The 21,405-nt window shown below is 33.8% G+C and overlaps 2 protein-coding genes across 3 annotated transcripts; both read right to left on the bottom strand.

Moving 5' to 3' along the window:
- Positions 1-730: 730 nt before the first annotated feature.
- Positions 731-8,458, bottom strand: LOC112284936 (ubiquitin carboxyl-terminal hydrolase 18). Its single transcript, XM_024525333.3, has 12 exons — positions 8,334-8,458; positions 6,140-8,142; positions 5,111-5,426; positions 4,246-4,331; positions 3,927-4,012; positions 3,615-3,774; positions 3,213-3,336; positions 2,507-2,664; positions 2,083-2,167; positions 1,644-1,856; positions 1,329-1,390; positions 731-1,085 (listed from the first exon to the last, which is right to left on the bottom strand). Exons 2-12 carry the CDS (start codon positions 7,102-7,104, stop codon positions 896-898), a joined length of 2,445 nt encoding a protein of 814 aa, XP_024381101.1. The 5' UTR covers positions 7,105-8,142; positions 8,334-8,458; the 3' UTR covers positions 731-895.
- An 8,625-nt stretch (positions 8,459-17,083) lies between these two features.
- LOC112284340 (uncharacterized) lies at positions 17,084-20,493 on the bottom strand. 2 transcript variants are annotated; one of them, XM_024524058.3, is made up of 9 exons: positions 19,715-20,493; positions 19,497-19,547; positions 19,133-19,241; positions 18,871-18,917; positions 18,704-18,730; positions 18,256-18,331; positions 17,799-17,947; positions 17,563-17,637; positions 17,084-17,380 (listed from the first exon to the last, which is right to left on the bottom strand). In XM_024524058.3, exons 1-9 carry the CDS (start codon positions 20,249-20,251, stop codon positions 17,318-17,320), a joined length of 1,134 nt encoding a protein of 377 aa, XP_024379826.1. In that variant the 5' UTR covers positions 20,252-20,493; the 3' UTR covers positions 17,084-17,317. The 2 variants fall into 2 exon arrangements, with proteins under 2 accessions (XP_024379826.1, XP_024379825.1); XM_024524057.3 differs by having other exon boundaries at positions 17,793-17,947.
- Between the last annotated feature and the right edge of the window lie 912 nt (positions 20,494-21,405).

Here is a 21,405-nt window from a genome sequence, read left to right on the forward strand (position 1 = left end):
TTTAAATGTAAATTAATTATATATCTAATATTAATTAAAATCTATAGAAAAAGTAAGAAATAAAGTATTTTAATATTATAAATAAAATTGATAAAATTGGGATATTTTTAAAATATTAATTTTACACATGTATGATGTATTTCGGATCAGTAATAAACAACACATGCTAAGGTTTAATAATATTGTTGAAAAAGATTGTTACAATCATGGATATAACCATTAGTTTGATTGCATAGATACAATCATTAGTTTGATTACATTGATCAAAAAAATGAAAACCTTGATACAAAAAGGATTTTATTCCAAGATTAAATATATTAAGATATTCTACTAAAAGTTATTATTTAAAAAAAAAAAAAAAAAAAAAAAATCTGTAAAAAAATTGAAATAAAGTATTCTTTAGATATCAACATAATACCACCACCTTGACCTGGCATAGGTTTAGCCATTTCAGTGGTGTTAATTTTCAGTAAGTTTTGTTCTAACAAGCTCTTCAACATCTATGACAAAATGAAAGGTCCTTCCTTCATACCGTTGGTAGAACTGAAGACTACGATGGAAGGGTGATTCATTTGGATAAATTACACATGACTTACTGAAGGGATAGGAAACCATTGATGTACCATACTTAAATTTGAATTGAAGTAGAGCACGACAATGCAGTAGTTTATGTTACAATCAATCAATCAATACCAGATTATAAGTAATCCACGCAATAGATCATCAAGGATTTTCCAATAAACTCAAACCTGTTTTGTTAATGATTATCAGTCATCATCTACAGTCTATGAAGTTCCAGCTTTCTCATGTTATTTAAGGTCGCTAGTGAGCTTCCATGGTTAGATGTAGATACAATGCGGTCAAAATAGAATGTTTCCCTACGAGAGACAGAAATCTAATACCACCTATAATGGTAGGGAGTATCAAAAGGATCCGTAATAGGGGAGGCCCAAGAAGGCATACGCACGGACATGTACTGAGGTTGAGGATGCGATGCTAACACAGTACGCACGTACTCATCCTGTGCAACGAAACTCAATTGATCAAGAGTATCATCCTCAAAATCCACGGACCGTGATCTCGACCTGCAAAGAAAACAAGAGAATGAAGTTCAGAACGAGGGGACTGGACATAACGGAGCAGCAGGAGTACCAAGTTTCATTGTCAGCACAATACAACAGATTTATTACTTCTTTATTGGATCATAAACCATACACACCTCTAATATGGCAGTGGTGGACACTACAACCTAATCACTGCAAAGCAAGTACTCAACAGAAAATGTCCATAGACTGTTCAAAAAGTGACTTTTTTAAAATTCACGGTACCTCTTGTAAAGAAGTATGTAAGCTTCCTGAGACGTTACCCAGTCTACACCAACTTCCGTCACCTGTTCCAACCAATACTGACAATTAGAGATAATAGTTGCAGAAAAGAAATACATCTGAACCAGAAAAGTGACACCATTGATTTCTAGCTTGTCGACACTTTCTTGTGTTAGCCGCGTTCCAGCAACTAGAAAAGTGACGAAATTTTTTGGGTTTACGTAAATATGCAGAACGTAGTAATAAAATTGCCTCTCCTGCAACACCTCACTCGCAGTACATTCACGAAGTGCAAAGCACTAAAGCATAGCTGAATACCTTGGCATCATCAGCTCGATACCAATATCCATTGGGATTCTTCACTAGGCAGAAGTAATGCCCATTATGTGCAGCGTTCGATACACTCGCATGGACAACAACAGCATAAAGATTGTAGACAGGAGTGAGGCCTCTATTCCCACTCATATACGGGCCCATGTCCAGAACTTCAGGAAATGCGACGTAGTTCGTCAACTTCCCATATCTACCACCCTGTAAGGACTCATAGCAAACACTCCCGGTTAATTTGTGCGTCACATTCCTCTTCATGCAAGAACATCAAACCACCAGTAAATCTAAAGTCAGGTTGAAGGTACATCGGTATCTAGTATGCGAACATAACTGAATATTGGACCAGCAAGAACAGAGACAGATGTATTCAACAATTTTAACTGCAACGTATAATTGTCAGCAAGAAATAAGAAACTGATGGACATACCTTGAATCGCTTAAGGGTAACAACGAGGATGTTAGGGGCTTCATGCACAGTTAATTGCTTGTAGGCGTCCACATATGCATCACAACTGTTTTGTTTTCACACATCAGAAGTAAATTCCAATCTGAACTTGTGAAACTTGTCCACGTGCTTCAACCTCAAAGTACCGAAAATACATCACGTAATCAAACATGTGACGTGCGTCTATTGTATCTTACCAAACTCGTTTCATCAGCGTTTAGAACCTCATAGTGCACCCACATTAAAGGATTTAAAGTTGGTTCATTCTAAAACAGGGAATTCATGGAAGGTAAGATAATCCTTTCTAGAAGGGCTCCATTTCAGGATAAATCATCCGAAAACATTGCATGGATTCTATATCACTTCCTCGATCACAAAATATTCAGGTATTAAGTACAGGACGAACCGGTTACACTTGTACTTGTTCTCGCCATCTAATATCTCAGGAGCTGTAAATACTCCAAGAGCGTCTTCAAGTGATCTGACATTTCCCGGGATCTCCACGGCAAGATCCATCATGACTTCGTACCTATTAGATTGAAGATGGCACTGATTGCACTTTACCTGCAAGCGAGTCCAATAGCGCATAATAGAGTCAAAATCCTCATTGGTCATTCAAATTGATCCACTAATGCAATAAACGTTGCAATCCTGCTGAGGAGAAAAATTTAGAATCAGAAAAGCTTCAAAAAAGTGTGTCACAAATTCCATATATCTCATGTAAAGTAATAGAGCACACCCTGGTATAATTTCTAAAGAAGATTAAATTTTAGGCTTTGAACTACTTGGTGACAACTATACGAGCTTCAGCATCTTTACTTTTCGCTTTCTCAGGTAAAGCCTAGAGCTTGATAGACACATAGTTTCCAAATAGAGGAATGAGGGAAATGAAGTAGGATTTCAGATTTTGGATGTAGAAGAAATAAAGTCATATTTGATTGAATCTAACATTTCCTTAATAGCTTCATGACTGATATTCAACTGAGATAAGTCAGCACTTCATCCTGCAGCCTTAAGGTCCAACTTCAACACTCACTTGCAAATAATAAAACCACAACCTTCTGGTTCTCAGGTTATAATTCTCGCGATCATAGAACCTTATAGTCCTCTACCTGTGATTGCAAAAGCCCACCAAATATATGGTGGGTAAAGGTAGTCTGCTGAGTACAAGAATCTACACCCTTCTCTCCACCAGCTTCATCAAGGCAGATAGATTGCATCAGGTGAATCGCAGAGCTATCACAGCCACATCACCTCATCAAATGGTGGCCAGTATTAATATTTTAAAACCGACTTAGAAGCTTTTAAAAACATGCTAGTCACATAACAAAGTGAAATAAACCTTTTTCTTGTAATCCAGAACTACATGCTCAAAAAAAATAACAAAATGCAGTCTGTCTGATCTTGTTGAGGAATAAAACAAAGAATTCTCAGAACTGCTTCATGAAAGAATACTAAGAAACAAATCCATTGTCAATTTCAAACAACAAAAAGGCGATATAAACAAATCTAACCTCATAAACTCATGAGCGTCTTCTTGGTTGCCGTAATTAAGACCTCTAGCAATACTCCTAAGATGTGAAAGTATTCCAGATGGGGAAAACGGTATGCGCTGCTTCACTTTAACAGCATGTTCTTGCAGAGCACATATAAAACACCAATCCGTTTTCTTGCCTGCATAGAATGATAAGAATGTCAATTCACAACAATGTATTTTGAAGGAAGCCGCTCCCCACTCACAAAATCGTATGCGGCATTCAACAGCGAAATTGAGAGCTCAGAGAAGTTCGTGAAATCAAACTTCCACTGTCGAAAAAGACACTTACATTTTCTACCATGATCTCCAGAAAGCAGGTAGGCAACCAAAGGCTGCGTATATGTGAAACATTGTAAAACGGCATTAACGAAGCAGCTGCACAGACCGAACTAACATTAACGCGATTGATGCATAATCAGGTTCACGTTGCGTTAGGTTCGTTAGCTTGACACACTACAAACAGAATATTCCACGTTACCACAAACCAAGCCCTAACAGGTCACTTTACTTTACCTACAAGGGCAGGAATATCAGAATAAATTTAGAAAAGCTCTAGTATTATTAATGCATCCTGAGATATCCGTTGGTAGTTGAAAGATCAGAAGTACCTGTTTCCACAATTCAGCAGACCACAAGGAAGAAATTCAATATTCGCGTCGAACAGCACTACAAAGTCGTCATAAGGAAATAATATCTGAGCAAAAAACAACACAACGAAGACCTTTAAAACGGAAGGAGAAAGAAGAAGAAGCAGAAGAAATTTTAATGCTTTTCCATTTTTTTATTTTTTATAGAAATGACTCCCTACCTATGATACACTCAGTTCAACTCTCCATTTAAAAGAAAGACAGTGCTTAATTTTGCATGCATACCAAAAAATAAAACGAGGAAAAAAAGGAAATAAAAGAAAAAAGAAATCCTCGCGTAATTAATATTAACCGACGGCCAACAAAAGATTCCATAATACGCCAGTAGAAATGCCCCAGACACAATCTCTAACCAGACATCACCTACGAAATGTGTAGCACGACGGAGATTTAAGTAGCTATTAGAACATCTAAAGGGATACGCCAATCCAAACTGTCTGCGTAAAAATCTACACTATGCCGCATAAAGTCTGCTTAATCAGAATTCTAAGACATCAAATAGAGCACCTGCATAAACCACAGGGTCACAGGAGACGTTTGAGGAACAGCAACCAAATATGTCTACAAATGGGAATTTTAAGGCGCTATGAGTTAACAATAAAGGAATCATCGCCGTTGATATGGAACCGCTCCTTTACCTCATGAAAGGTGCAAGTTCTTACAGTTGGAATCCAAGCCACCTGCTTAATTCGCCCACCTTAACTGCGCACCACGTCTATCTTTAAAACACAAACGTTCTCTCTAGGAACTGGTTGCTCACAGATTTCAACAAAATATAAACCATGACCTCACGAACAAAACAATAAGATACCCCTGTCTAACATACCTTCTTAGGCTTCATGCGGCGTCCATCTTCTGACACAGTTGAGAACGTCTTCAGCAACGGACCCATTTGAGGAGAAACTGGGGCAGAATCTGAAACCGTAGAAATACCAAGTGTGGGTGCAGGAGAAAGAGCAGGCGAAAGTGATGGTGCTACAGATTCATCAACACTCGTATCACTTCTTGAGCTCCTTGGTGTGAGCACGTCAGAAAAATTCCGAAAATCTCCATTTGAGCTTTCAGGGCTGCTACTCGAATCAAGTCCGATACAGTCTTCCCTATGACCGTCATTCCAGTGCTTCACTTGGCATTCTCGAGAGCTGAAAAGACAAGAAAGCCTTAGCGAAAACCTTACAAACAGCATGGCTTGAGAAGGGAACACAATTGACATATCCTAGTTGCAAACCAGCAACAACACATTAAAAACACCAAATAAAGCCGTGAGCACTAACAACTCCAAAACAAATAAATAAGAATACATTTTAATTAACTACGTTCTCACAGCAGTATAATGTTGACCCTGCCTTAATGATGACATCTCAAGAGGACAATGGACTCAATTATTGTGGCGCAACGGGCCAAAAGTACGCAATTAAAAGCGGATCAAGTACCAAATTGTTAGCATCCAGATTGGCATGAGGAAAATACAGAATTCCTTGTCTAGCGAACTCCAACAAATTGCCACCTGCTTTTACTCGTAATCCAAGAGGAGAAAGAAGAGGAATGTTTCTATCGACTAGTTTGGAGGAACAAAGCATGAACTTAGAACGACAAAATATACACTCAAGTATGAGTCCAGACTAATTTTCATCCGCTACAATAGTAAAAAATAATTCCCCATTGAGGGAATACAGTGTACACTGAATCATAACTTCCATCACTCATTTTACACTTTCATGACATAGGAAGTGAACACCTTCGAGGGATGTGCAACATTTCCTGAGCACTTAAAAGTGATCATCTGCGGTTTAGTTTTGAGAATTGGGTACTATGGGCATAAAGGCAGGATGAGAAAAATAAGAAAAAGAAATACCAGTAAAGTACGTCTTTGCATCTAGAACATCTTTGTTTCGTTCGTTTGGAACAAACACTGCAAATAAGGCCTTGGGTCCTTTTATGACTAATTTCCTCTGCTTCCATTCGCATATGCTCTCTTTCCTCGCCCAATGCTTTGGCTTGAGCTTCTAGCACAGCTTTCCTGCTGATTTCATCTATCTCCGCCCATCTCTTCTTTTCCTCTTCCTCAGCTTCAATTCTCTTTCTTTCCGCATCTTCCGCAAGTCTATTTCTCTCTACCTCAGCTTCAATTCTCTTCCTTTCCGCGTCCTCTGCAAGTCTCTTTCTCTCTACTTCAGCTTCAAATCTCTTTCTTTCCTCGTCCTCTGCAAGCCGCTTTCTTTCTACCTCAGCTTCAAATCTCTTTCTGTCAGCCTCTTCTGCAAGTCTCAGTCTGATATCGGTATCAGCTTTTGTCCTTTGCCTACGTTCTTCCTCCTCGGCTTCGGCTTGCTTTCTCCGGAGGACCTCCAACTCAGCCTGCTTTGTTCGATAATACTCTTCGGCTTGTTTAATTCGAAACTCATCCACTCCAACTCCTCTCCTTTCTTCAGCCCACTTTCTCCGTCGAACTTCTTCTTCGTCTTGTCTCCTAGGATACCGTACACCAGCACCATATACATGATCCTGCTGAAACTGTACACGCCTGGGGTAATCATTTCCTGCAGCTGGCTGGCTCCGATAATCGACTCTGTAATCAACTGGCCTCTGTTGAGCATCCTGTCTCCGACGAATGTACCCCTGCTGTCGATTGTAATCCTCGTACGCTTTTTCAGCTCTCTCCTTTTCATCTCTAGCTAAGAGTTGGAATTTGATGAATTCGACCCTCCGGATTTCGCCTGACTGGACATTCCACTGATACCAGCGCCAGAGTGTGACGCAGACTACGAACAAGGGGATGAAGACCACAGCCGGAATTGATACCTCCAACAGGTCCTGCATCTAAACGCTTTCTTTCTTCCCCGCCTTCCCGGCATCAAGCCTTCTTCAGACGAGACATCGAACCTCATAAATCACCTCGAAAGCCCTATTTACTCGTATACGTTAGTTGAGTTAAAAACACATCTGAAATGCATACTAAAACTTCGGCAGCTGTGTCAGCTTCTTTCCATTGTCTAACCTAAGGCTAACCTGCTCAACAGCCAGGCTTTGAATTCCAAAGCTTGGATACTTCCATTGCACGTACTGCGCGAAACCAAGTGGAAACGAAGATTGAGCATCCAAACAGCACACCGTCCTGATCTTGAACAACCATGTTGATAATGCTCGTGAAGTGGAGTCTATACCCTGAAGCTTGATAAAGAGACCCGCAAAAGAATTGATCTAATGGATAACAGCGCGAAAGCAGCAGAAGTGTTGCGCTCCCTAGGTGGATGAAGGTCTTAGAAATCACATCGAAGCTCTAAGAAGAAGTCTTCAGTGGCGTGGAAATGATACAACAGTGTACGTCTACTGAAATCGTAACAGCGCGTGCCGTTCACGGCTCAGACTCACTAGCCGCGGCTCCGGGAGGCAGCACCGCTCCTGCTCTTGAGCTGAAATGTTGCCTCCCTTTCAATCTTGCTGCAAAATGCTTCATAGCCATAACGCACTTCCGAGCAAATAAAAATCCGCCATCAGGAACCTTGAACGCCAATTTTGCATCAATTCAATTCCAATCCAATCGTACAACATACACAAAACCGCACAACTCGATTTACTTCCCAAGGAGCATCCTCATTAACACGAATGGCAGAATTAATGTCCTCAATTGCAAAACGCTGGCAGATCAAGTCCGCCAGTTCCGCCGGCTTCCAACACCTCACCATAAGCGACGAACAACGTGAACGATATAAATTCCACTACAGCAGCTACGAAGATCCAACGCCAATTTCCATTACACCTTCTCCTAAACTCATGAAGCGCCGAAACGAACTAAGAGCAATCCCTCCGCAGTGGCGTACTCCGACAACCTCATCAATTCTTCGTCACCAACACCTGCTGCAAGATATCCACACAACGCCTCAAATACACCTAAACTAGATTCCCCTATTACGAAAGCGAAAATAACATACAACGAACAAAAGAAACAAAAACAACAGAGTCCAAAAACCGAAAACCAGAACGAACGAAAGAACGAGACAATAAGTAAAATAAATAAATAAATAAAATACAAGGTCGAAGATAGGTACCTGAGAAGCTAGAAACAACATGAATCGTCGAAGTGATGCGACCTTAAGCACAGTCATTGGATGCGAAGCAAGCGCAGGCACCACCAACGCAAACCGAGAGGAGAGGCCTAAAAACTCGAGCTCGGGGTGAAGAGGAGTGAAAATGTTGAACGCGTCCGCCGCGGCCCGAGAAGGGGGGACGGGCCGGCCCTCGGGGGACCCGGCCCGCGCTCTCGCTGGGTTCAAATGCAGTCCGGAGGGGGATACTGTTCACACTGTCATGGGACTTCATGTCTTTGTCATGATCATACCACGACAACTTTCAGGACTTTGCTTATATTTTTGTTTCTATCTCGATAAATACTTCTTTTTTTAAAACTGCTTTCAATGCGAAGTGATTTTATTCCTACTTTTTAATAAAACCTTTCTGAATTCATTGTACAGAATCATTGAATTGACTCATGATTTTAGTAGTAAAAATAGTTATTATTTCTTCCAACAAGTAGAATTTTTCAAACGAATTATTTGGTTAGGAATGTGAATAGTATTGATATGATAAAATATCTAGTGTAAAGTTTCTTTATTCTTGGGAAAATTCAAAAACATAAGAATTTGGAATGGTTTTCAAATTTTCAGTTTCAAAATATGTGGGACTATAGGTTGCATTATATTCATTTCATATTTTATTTCATATTTTGAATCTTTACTTCTTCTCTATTGAAATTTTTAACTGATTATTTTTAAGATGATAAAATTATAGGAAAAAATAAATAAAAAAATAAATCTATAATTATAATAGTAAAAATACAAGCATCTAAATAAATGTACATGCATATTATATGCATATATATATATATATATATATATATTGGCATTGCTAATTTCACCAAATAAAATTGTTAGTGTCATCACAATCTGCCACCCACTCTCTCTATATATATTTTTTTAAATTTTAATCAAAAAATTGTTCAATCAAATGGTTTGAAATATATTATACAAAAGGTGGCATGTGGTAGATAGAGATTGAGGTGTTGTCATCAATATTCTTTTTATCTCTCTTTATTTCTCTCTCTCTATATATATATATATATAATATTATCTACATAAAGCATATTTTCTTATAGGTTTTATTAATCCAATTTCATATCAATATAATTTTTTTTCCTTTATAACATTTATTTGTTATTGATTACATAAATCAAACTTATTATATAAATCTTTTATATTTTAAAGATATGTTTAAAATTATACTTTAGTGATTGAATTTGAATAAATATGAATCTTTATTAAATTATCAAGATATACATTAATAGATTAAAAAATAACAAACTTTTTTAAAAACTAAAAAATATGATTTATCAAATATTGATAATATTTTTGTAGCATCTAAAAATAAATATTATATATTCTTGATATAATGGTTTATTTAGTAGAGAATTTTTTTTATAAATTATACCTCATCAAAATTATTTGTAAGATAAGTAGGACACATTATAACAAAATAATCAAATAATATATATATATATATAATACATGGCTCTTAAAAAATACCTTAATCAAAAATTATATATTAATACATCTTTTAAAAAAATATACAAAAAAAATATATATATAATAAAAATTTTAAATTTTAAAAAGTCTTAGTATATATTTTAAAATATAAAATATTTAAGCTAATACATGCTTTATAATAAATAAAAATATATTAAAAGAAAGTTTTTAAAATTAATTAAGAAAAAAATTAAAATAATATTAAAATATATTAAGAAAAAATTGATATATCACACACCATAATGTCACAAATATACTTATAGTTACTTAGATAACATGAATAGATAGAAGTAGGTAAAAGTAGATTAACTTGATAATATCTTATTGAAAAGCTTCATAAAAGCTTTATAGACATGGTTTCTCTTTTATACATATCTATAAGTAATTAATAAGTTAGAAACTTGGCCAATAAGTTAGCATGTGTCACATATATTAGTAGCTTGGGGTACAAACTAATGATGTAGTGTACTTATAAGAAACTTGTCTTGTAAGTTAAGACATGTATCTTATAAATTGGATACATGTTGGAAGTCCTATAGAATGATGCCACATAGCTCTTAGATAGATAGTATATATAGAGGCAAGAGTGAAGTCTTTTTTATTCTTGTCAACTTTTTTTTTACTTATAGTCTAATTTTAAGAGTCTCTAATTTTTTAGTATTTAGCAATAGCTATTTCAGATTTCTAATTGAATACGTTTTTTTATTTCTAATTTTTCATCTTTCTTTGATTCATTTGTCACTTATTTATGTATCTTCTTTGAGTTCTTGTCCTTAATAAATTGACAAGAATATTAATTTATTGTTCTTGCCTTATTTTTAGAAGTGAGTGGATTACCCCATTTCTACTATTATATATATAAAATTATGAATTACCCACCTTGTACTAATATTTACTTTTTTAACACTGATTTTTTTTTCTTAAAGAAAGAAGATTACCTCTCTTTATGAAAATTTTCATTTGATATCAAAGATTGTGGATTACCTTCCTTTAATTTAACTTGTAGATTTATTAATTTGTTTCAAATGGAAGGAAAAATCATGGATGCTACAATTGATAGAAGTGAGAATAGATTTGTAATTATTGCGGATCTTCACAAGCTTGTCAACACTCTTAGGATAGAAATTTCACACATCACAAATATCAACTACAAAAGCACTATTCCTATGCCTAAAGAAAATATCAAAAAGTTGTGTAGTTAAGGGAAGCAAGTAAATTGATCTCACAACCAAATCTAATAAGTCTTGCTTTAATAAACATAATAGAAGCAAGGATTAATATATACAAGAAGTTTAATGGAACATAATCAAAATTTCAAGGATTTCTATAACATGTCAAGTTCTATCTAAGATTGCATCCCTTCCAATATCCTAATTGATTTATTCAAGTTAGATTCATAAACACACTTCTATCTCAAAGTGTTCTCTCTTGATTTGTACCTTTGATGGAAAAGGATTAAAGACTCTTTTATGGTTTGATTTAATTCTTAAAAGTGTTTACAATCACATTTAGAGAAAGTGATTGAAAAAAATAATAGAAATTAAGTTTTTATTTTTATAACAAAGATCACAATTAGCCATGATATATACTGCTAAATTCCAAAACCTTACTTGTAATATGGACCCAAATAACAAAGCTCTTATCAATTATTTTTGAGAAAATCATAAACTTATTTATTAAAGCCAAAACCAATGCAAATTGATATGGTGCATTTTAAACCTCTCATTGAGTAAGAAAAGACTTGATGTTGTTGAGAGGATTTGTACTTATATTAAGGAGAAGCTAAGCACATTGCTCAATATTATCCAAAGAAATAATACAATTATAAAATAAAGAGCATAGGTGATAGAAAAGATAATGTGACAAAAAACAAGTTTTTTCAGCTATAATAGGAGCCATGTTGTTGGAATCATGTGCAATATCTAGTAAAGATCCTATGTTCTTTTCAAAATCTTCACCCTATTTTACAATGGATGTGTACTTAAGACCTAAAAATCATAAAGTCTTTATTTTATTAGATTCAAGAATCTTAACTTGTTTTATAGACAAAGACTTTATCAAAAAACAAAAAATAGCTTTAATTAAAAAAACTAAACTTGTATACATAAAAGTCATGAATGATCAATAAATATCTTTTGAAGATATCATCTATGAGGAATTAAAGATAATAATAGCATAGTAATATTTAATATAATAAGATCTTCCTTCAATTCAATTATTTTAGGATTATCATAGTTAAAAAAATATAATCCTCAAATAAATTAAATTTCTTGTAATTTTGACTTTTCTTGTAATTTAATCCAAAATTTTGTTAGTCAAGTAAAAATACATAAGTTTAATAAATCCAAATTACTACTAATAGGTGCAAGAGCTTTCATGCATACACTAAAAGAATGATCATTTTTTGCTATATATGTCAGGCCTATTTTATATGGTGAAAAGATATCAAATAGTATTCTTAATCAATATCAAAATTTCTAGGATGTTTTTGAAAAAAAAAATGCAAATATTCTTCTAGATCATTGATCCTATAATTGTTCAATTGATCTTCAGAAGGAGCTCAAACTCCATTCGGATTAATTTACAGCTTATCATAGAATGAATTGGCTACATTAAAAGAATATATTAAGAAGAATTAGGCTAAGAACTTCATATGCCATTCAAAATCTCTAAAAAAAGCTCATATCTTATTTGTAATGAAAAACAATGCATCTTTATAGATATATATAAGCTACCAAAGACTTAACAAGTTCATAATCAAAAATAAATATAATTTTTTTCTCATTTCAAGACTTCTTGACCAATTCAATCAAGGAAAAATATTTATAAAAATAGATCTATAAAGAGCCTAAAATTTGATATACATAAAAAATAAATAAATAAATAAATAATGACTTGAATTAAGTATGGATATTTCAAATATAATGTTATGTAGTTTGGACTGACAAATGCACCAATTGCTTTTCAACATCTAAAAAATGATGTCTTTTGTGAATTTCTTGATGACTTTATTGTTTATTATCTAGCTAATATCTTAATCTATTTTAAAAACATTAAAGAATATGAACTTCATATTTGTCATGTGTTACAAAAACTAAGAGATGTAGGATTATATATAAAGATGGAAAAGTATATATTTTATACTGTTCAAATTGATTTTTTGAAATACATCATTTTAGATGATGGCCTTATGATGGATGCTAAGAAGGTTTAGATTATCATATATTGAAAGATCTCAAAAAAAATCAATGATGTATAATATTTTTAAAGATTTGTTAATTATTATAAAATCTTTATCAAGAATTTTTTTTAAAATTATGGTTTTTTTTATATGCTTGACATATGAAAAAAAAAAAAAAAAAAAAAAAAAAAAAAAAAAAAACTTGAGTTAAGCAAAGAAGTTGTTGTATCTTTTGAAGCATTAAAGAAAACATTTATTTTTGCACTTTGTCATAATATTAAGACTAGCTGCTCTTGTGACAAGTTAGATTATTATAAGCTTGGATCATTTTTTTATTTATGAACAAATCAATCTTGTTACCTATCAATTATATCTATTGAAGCCTATAAAGATCCATCTTATATTCCACATGTCTTTTCTTGAGCCATATAAGATAAAGAATATCTTAGAAAGAAGAAAAATACCACCTCTTCTTATTGAAGTGGATAATAATAAAGAATTTGAAGTAGAAGAAGTCTCACATTCAAGGCAACACCAAAATATGTTGGAATATCTTAGTCATTAGCATAGATATGATATTAGTGAATACACATAGAAGCTAGCAAAGAAACTTGCAAATACAGCAAAAAAGATTGATACTTTCCATTAACAATACCTATCAAAACCAAAATAAAGGATAGTAAATCTTTGCTAGAAAAGAACTATAGTTTAGAAAAGATTGCATTCAACCTTCTATCTTTGTTTATAATTTCTATGTATTTGTGGCATAAAGAAGATAGAGAATCAACAATCAATAGATTCAACTTAAGAGCCATCATTTGCTGACTTAGTAGACAAAACATTGTTATTATCACAACCTTCGAGATGATGTAATTGAAATGAAGACCTTCAAGAAGGATATGTTTATTTTTTAATAGATGGTGAAATATAATGCATTTTTTATCACAAATTTGGAAGAGACTTCTAATATTTGGTGATTTTATTAGATGTAAAAATGACTCATAATGGTATTACAAATATTTTATTTGAAGAAAGTTATAAAGGCTTGAATAATAATCAAATAATAGGGTGGTCTTTCCACCTTAAAATAAAACATTATTGGTGATTGAGAGGTCTTATCAACTACTTTCAAAAGAAATAACAATCAAAATATGTGATAAATACAATTTGTCACATCTTAGACTTCTTCAAGATGTGATTACCACTCTTTGTGGAACTTGTTCCTAGAAGAGGAGATAATGCCAAAAATATATCTATAGTTACTTAGATAATATGAATAGGTAGAAATATATAAAAGTAAATTAATATAATAATATCTTATAAAAAAACTTCCTAAAAGCTTTATAGACATGGTTTCTCCTATATACATATCTATAAGTAATTAATAGGTTAAAAACTTGGCCAACCAGTGTCACAGACATACTCATGTAAGTCAATAATTACATATACAAATAGGTAGAAGTAAGTAAAAGTAGGTAAAAGTAAGTTAATTCTATAGTATTTGATATGGAAGCTTCCTAGAAGCTTCATAGATACTATTTTTATTTTATAGGTGTCTTTAATTGACTTTTTGGATTAGAAACGTGGTCAACAAGTTGGCCATGTGCCACACATGTTGTTAGCTTGAAGACCAAGCTAACTATGTGGCCCACACGTAGAAAAACTTACCTTGTAAGTCAAGGCATGTGTCCTACAAAGTCAACACATATTAGAAGTCCTATAGAACGTCACCACGTAGCCACTAGTTAGATAGTATATATAGAGACAAGAGTGAAGCTTTTTTCACTCTTATCAACTCCTTTCTTGCTTCCAATCTAGTTTCAAAGATATCTAGTTTTCTTGTCTTTTGGCAATAGCCATTCTAGTTTCTCTTTCAATATACTTACTTGTTTATTTATATTTTGTTACCTTTCTTTGAGTGAAGGCTCACTTGTCTAAATTACTTTTTCATCGAGTTCTTGTCCTGGACAACAAGTTAGCTATGTATCACATGTATTAGTAGCTTGGAGTATAAGTTAATGATATGGTGCATTTATAGGAAACTTGTCTTGCAAGTTAAGACATGTGTCTTATAAATTGGATACATATTAGAGGTCCTATAGAATGTTGCCACATAGCTCTTAGATAGATAGTATATATAGAAGCAAGAGTGAAGCTTTTTTTACTCTTTTCTTGCTTATAGTCTAATTTCAAGAGTTTCTAGTTTGTTAGCCTTTGGCAATAGTTATTTCAATTTTTAATTGAATATATTTTTTTTATTTCTAGTTGTAATCTTTCTTTGATTTATTTTTCACTTGTTTATCTTCTTTGAGTCTTGTCCTTGACACACAATGGATTAGCAAAAAGTAATGTTGAAGCATGAAATTATAAAAAAATAATTTAATAATCATTAAGATTTAAAATCAAGTTGTATATATTTATAAAATTATTTTTATAAATGAATCATTAAAAATTTTGAATAATTTGTAAAATTATGAATAAATTATAAATATACAAAAATTCATAGAATTATAAGATTTTATTTCTATATCTATACCAAGATTTTTATATGTGCTTCTATCGTAAAAATAATTTTATACAAGTAAATATTTATAATAAAAATTAAAATTGAAGTGCAAGTAGCAATTTATAACTTATTCTTTATTTAATTAAGATTAATTTTATTGCAATTAATTTAGCAACTATATGATTATAGTAAATGATTTTAATATGAATATATTAATATATTTGAATATATATTTAATAATTAAAATCAACAAGTCTTTATTTTTTTAATAATATAATATATAATATATATATAAGTATTTGTATCAATTATCTAAATTAGAAACTAATTGATCAAATTTATATTTAAATATAAGTTTCATTACAATTAAAAAAAATCAAACACTAATTTTAAAAAAATGTGTCATAATAAGATCATTATAATTCAATTTGGGATTATATATTTAATTTGGAAATATTAATATATAAAAGATCTATGTTTTTTAATTCAAATAAAACTTTTATGAAAAATAATGATGGTCTTTATGATTATTGAATAAATTAATTTATAACTGAATTATTAATACTTAGAAAACTAAAATACAACATTATATAAAATAAACACTTAAATTTATATTATCAAAGATTTATAAAAAAAAATTACATATTTTTCAATGCAGTAATAAATAAGAGTTTAATTCTATTCAATCTAAATATATAATTCTTTAGAAGATACCAAATAAAATAACTAAACAGTTTTTAAAATTATAAATATAAGTATATAAAAAATATTCACAATGTGTCAAAAAGTAATAATAATTTAGGAGTAGAAATTATCAAAAGTTCTTACAAATAATATAAGACATTTGTTCTTTATCGTCTATTTCTATTATTTTTCCAAAATTTCTTCAAAAATCACATATCATTGTTTGTGTTAGAATTTCAATATTGACAATATTTACATAATTATAAATTGATAAATAGTCTTACTAACAACTAAGTAATTTGATTCTTATATAGAAATAAACTATAATAAAAAAGTATTCTTATCTTACAATTAGTATACTATGGATGATCTTAAAATTATTACGTAATATTATAGAGTTATAATAGGTAATAAATACTAGAATAGTAATACCTCCATACATAAATACACATTATGATTTAAAAAAAAAAAAAAAAAAAAAAAAAACTAAATCATTATAAATCTTTAATTATGTTCATAATTTATTATTCAACCTTGTGCAAGCTAACTAGTGGCCTTAAGAGATCCTAATAATATTACAGATTTGATGCTTACCACTAACATGGGAATATTTATTAAGTACTAATATTGCTCATATATAATATATATAGGATTAATGACATATGAAAGTTATTTAAGTTTAATATTGACATTATTTTAATTTTATCTGAGCTACAACAGCAAATATCGCATGTCATAGAACACAGCATCCAATAAACATCCAAAAAAGGTGAGAGTAGTTTTAGGATGTTCATTTTGAGGTGTTGTGATTGGATGCCAAAAAATTACCATCATTATGATGCAGCAGACTAAGCAAAGGAGAACTTTATTCGATTCATATATTTAACATATATGAAGCAGCAGTGTGAGACAGATTTTTGTACATAATTAAGGATACAAACTAGAATGTAAATAAATTGACTACTGGAACAGTGAATATGTAAGCATTTGTAGGGTACAATTAACAAGAGAGATGTTACAGCCTGGCACAGACACATACCTACTCGGCAGTGCCCCAATACAGTACACACACTGCACTTGCTTTCATTTTTTCCCAATACTTGCCTTTATGGCCTTTTTAACACTAGGTTTTCTTCCCACTCCACCCTGTAAAATACAAAAATACCCCAAGTTTAGGTGCTGACGACAGGATAATTAGTTCACTTTTAACTGCCGATGGCAACTATATACGTGCAACTACACATTCTGTCGAAAAAGTTTGCAACTATGACGTATTAATTGCACGGCCAAGATCTTTAACACGGGCTTCGTCTAGTTCCATTTCTCACCTTTGCACTGGTTTTTCCTTTTCCAACTTTTGATTTAACTGCCGCTGCTTTCCTCACAGGCACTTTACCGCTAGTCTGTTAAAATTGCAGCGTGAACAAGCATGCCATAGTCTCATCCAGCTTCAACATCAATCTAGCTACTACATAATACAACTCCTAGTTCTATGTACATGTTTCAAGAACATTTGTGCGTTCATATACAATTTCAACAATCGAGCATGTGCCAGGACCTTAACAGATGGTTTTTTCTTCTTTGCTAGTTTGTCAGCAGCAGCAGCACCCTCTTCATGTTTAACTTCTTCGGCAATGGAAGGCATGTCATCGCCATCAACTGCAGGCCGTTCGCCTTCTTCATCGGATTCAAATGCAAAGTCTTTCAAAGTTCCTGCAGTGTACACAATGAGTAAATTTTAGACCACTAAAAAATCCTCGTAAGTCACTCGATATCTAGGGGCCTGTTAGAAGTCTGATGAACAGGCCCCTAGATAATGAATAAATCATGCATTCTTACTACGTCCTGTTAGACTTACGGGACAAGCTGTTCTGCTTCAGTTGATTTGAAATAAGCTTGATGGAAAAAGTGTGGGTATGGCCCAAGACTTCATGCTTTGCGATTAGGAACAATAATAAACTTGTCTTTATTGCCAAGAAAGCTGCAGTACACACTATACTCAAACGGGGTGGACCACTAACCCTCAACCATAGTTTCGTTCTCATTCCAACTCGTATCAGCTCGCAACTGCATAAAATCGGTCATGATGGATTCCACCTAGCATAGCCATGGGATGAACAAAAAAATGAGATAATGAGACAAAGCTAATGAAAGACTTAGGTCCTGCATTAGGACAATAAAGGGTATTTTCTATAAGGATTGCATAAGCATATTCAGAAGAGTAAACGAAAATCAGAGTCGCATGATAATCAGGAGCGCAGGAAAACGTTTGAAATATTGATCTCTCAAATATTAGTTTCAAGAATAAACGGTATTCGAGCGAGCAGTGCAAAATACAACCCAAGAACACTAAAAATTGCCTTCACACGGGAATTTACATCGGTTCTTATGATGGTAACGCGACAAAAGGAGGCCTAAGAAAAGCAGTATGAAAAAAAATCGAGATATGCTGGCAGGCGGCAAAACTACCTTTGCCTCCATCTGTCCCACGTTCACCTGTCATTCACCATTGTTCTCATCAGAAAATAGAGGAAAACAGTAGTTAAAAGAATTAAACAGTGGTGAAAAGCATTAAGCAAGTCACTAGAGAAGGAGAAGTTTGAAAACTGCAAGCAACTCTGATGAAAGAGTCTTACCACAAAATATGTGTTGGAGGGAACAATTGTTGTCTTGTAAACAACACCTGCGCAGCAAGGTTCTAGGAGCTCCGTCAAAACGGAGGAGTGTAATACACATGGGAAAACACTAACCATCGTAATCAATGCTCAGATACCTCCAAGGAAAAACCAATTGAAGACCTCCCTCATCTTAAACAAGCTCTTTCAGCACTACTATTAGATGCTGAAGCCCTGATGAATATACTTTATGTATGCTAAAAGGCCACCGTTCAAAAAGAACCTTTCAAATCCAACAGAAGCTCATCATCGGGTCGATTTACAGTGAAGCGCCCAACTGCACCCATATCCCCGCTTAAATCAAGCGCATCTCCCTCGCACTCCAACAGCACCTAGCTCATGTCACACAGATTTGTGGGCAATTGTCATCTTCTATCGACGTCTGACTTGTGTGTCTGCCTTGGTAACAGCGGTCCGTACAAAACAAAAGAAAATCCCCAAAAAAATCCTTAGCCTGAAATGCATATGTGCACGTTACAATACGACGACAAAATCGACTGATCAGAAATCGCCTTAAAAGGAGATCACCGGGAACATGGGCCTACATATCTTCCGTAAGGCAAATTTTATCAAACAAAGTTGTCTACCTTCGTTCTGTTGACTTTCTCGCCAAATACGATAGGTAGAGAAGAAGCTGCCTGCACATGTTCACAAAAAGTTGATCAAAGTTTTAATAATAACTTGCCAAGCACACATCCTCGGCGAAAATAATCTGGAGCTGCAGCACCGATAAAAACAAATATTCCTTCGTTGCTCAGAGTTTCAGAGACAAGCGAAACTTTGAATAAATAATCAAGGAACATACAATCACCCGGGGTTTAGAATGTCGTTCTTGCTCTTGCACTTCCAATGCATCTCCTTCATCTGTCTCTTGCGCTCGAAAACTAGAGAGCTGCGTCAAGGGCAAGTCATCATCGATTGAAAGCTGTCTGTCCTCTAATTCCTCCTCGATCATTTTAACTCCGACATCTGTCTCGACAACTTGAGTAGCAAAACCTAATCCATCACCAGCAGTGAATACACCAGCATCCACGTGATCACTCTCACTTTTGCTCTCGTGCACAGAACCCTTCCCCTTTTTTTTCGACGGTGGCGTCATATTCTCCTCCTCGTCAGCTCTATCATCTTCCGAAGGCTTTCTCTTCCGTTTGGTTGCCATCAAACTACTGATCTTCACGTCATCGTCATCGTCACAGGAGCTGTTCCCTCTCCCTCTCTTCTTCTTTCTACTCTTAACCCCCTTCCTCATCTCCGTGACCTCCAATTCATGTTCCACGCCGACCGTCTCGAGAGCAGACGCCTTCCTCGCGGTCTTCCTCGGAGATTTCCTGGTCGCCTCCATCGGAGACGATGAGGAACGCCTGCACTCTCGGCAACAGAGCTACAAGCGATCGACGAAGACGACGACAACAACAGAGCATCAAACCATTCTTCACGCTCTCCGGCCAAAGACAATGTCAATTTCGCAGCAGCAGAATTGTGGCCAGGGAAAAACAAAAAAGCAAAAACACAAACAAACAAACTCGTCAAGTGCTAATACGAGCTTAACAGACGACACAATCAGCAGCGCCATGGAATTGTACAGAAAACTGGAGCTCCTGCTCTCCATGACTGATTGCGCTTCAACGACGACTGTGTCGACCTTGTTCCTGACAACGGTGATGACGACGGCGACGGTGCTAACGATAACGGCGATAAAGGTAATAATTGCGTCGAGGCTGCGGCTCTGTTCACACCGCGGAGACACAAGGCTTTAGCGTTCTCTTCTTCAAGACGATGATTTCAGTTATCACAATTGTCACAATTAGTTATCCATTTCTAATTAATTTTTTAATTTTTTAATATTTTAAGAATGAATTTTATATTTTTGGGGGTGTTAATTATATAATTGTGTATATAATTTCATGAGCTGTTATCTTTATAAAATCACTAGTGGAAACTTGTCTAGTTGGCCACAAAAAATATTTACTAAAAATTACAATTGGGAGCTTCCAAGCTCCACACTTAGTAATCTTGCAATGCTACTCTTGGCGATTTGCAGCAGCATCATGCAGATTTTGATCTCTGATTGATCAAAAGTTGAGCTATTGCTTCATTTTTTCTTCACTTATGATAAAACAATGAGATATGTAGCCAATTAGAGATGGTTTTTGTTTCCTTTGATTTATCTTATTGGTTTATCCCCCCAGCTATTTTATATAAGCGATATGCATAATATTGTTACTCAATTGTTACATAGCAAATTTGGTTGTTTGATTATTCTATCAGCTAAATTTTATACTTTATTATTCACTTTATTTTTAAGCCTAACTTTGGCTATTGGTGATCAACCACATCAAAGATTTAATGAGGTTTGAGTTATGACCTATTTCATTCCCATCTTCATTTAATATTAATAGAGCAATCCAAAAAAACTTGGAATGTGAATAAGATGTAAACATAAATACATCAATTGTGTATTCTTAAATTTATTGTACAAATTCTCAACCTTTGTTA

Source organism: Physcomitrium patens, chromosome 7 (assembly GCF_059467195.1).
Source record: "Physcomitrium patens ecotype Gransden chromosome 7, ASM5946719v1, whole genome shotgun sequence".
In the NCBI taxonomy this organism is placed as follows: domain Eukaryota; kingdom Viridiplantae; phylum Streptophyta; class Bryopsida; order Funariales; family Funariaceae; genus Physcomitrium; species Physcomitrium patens.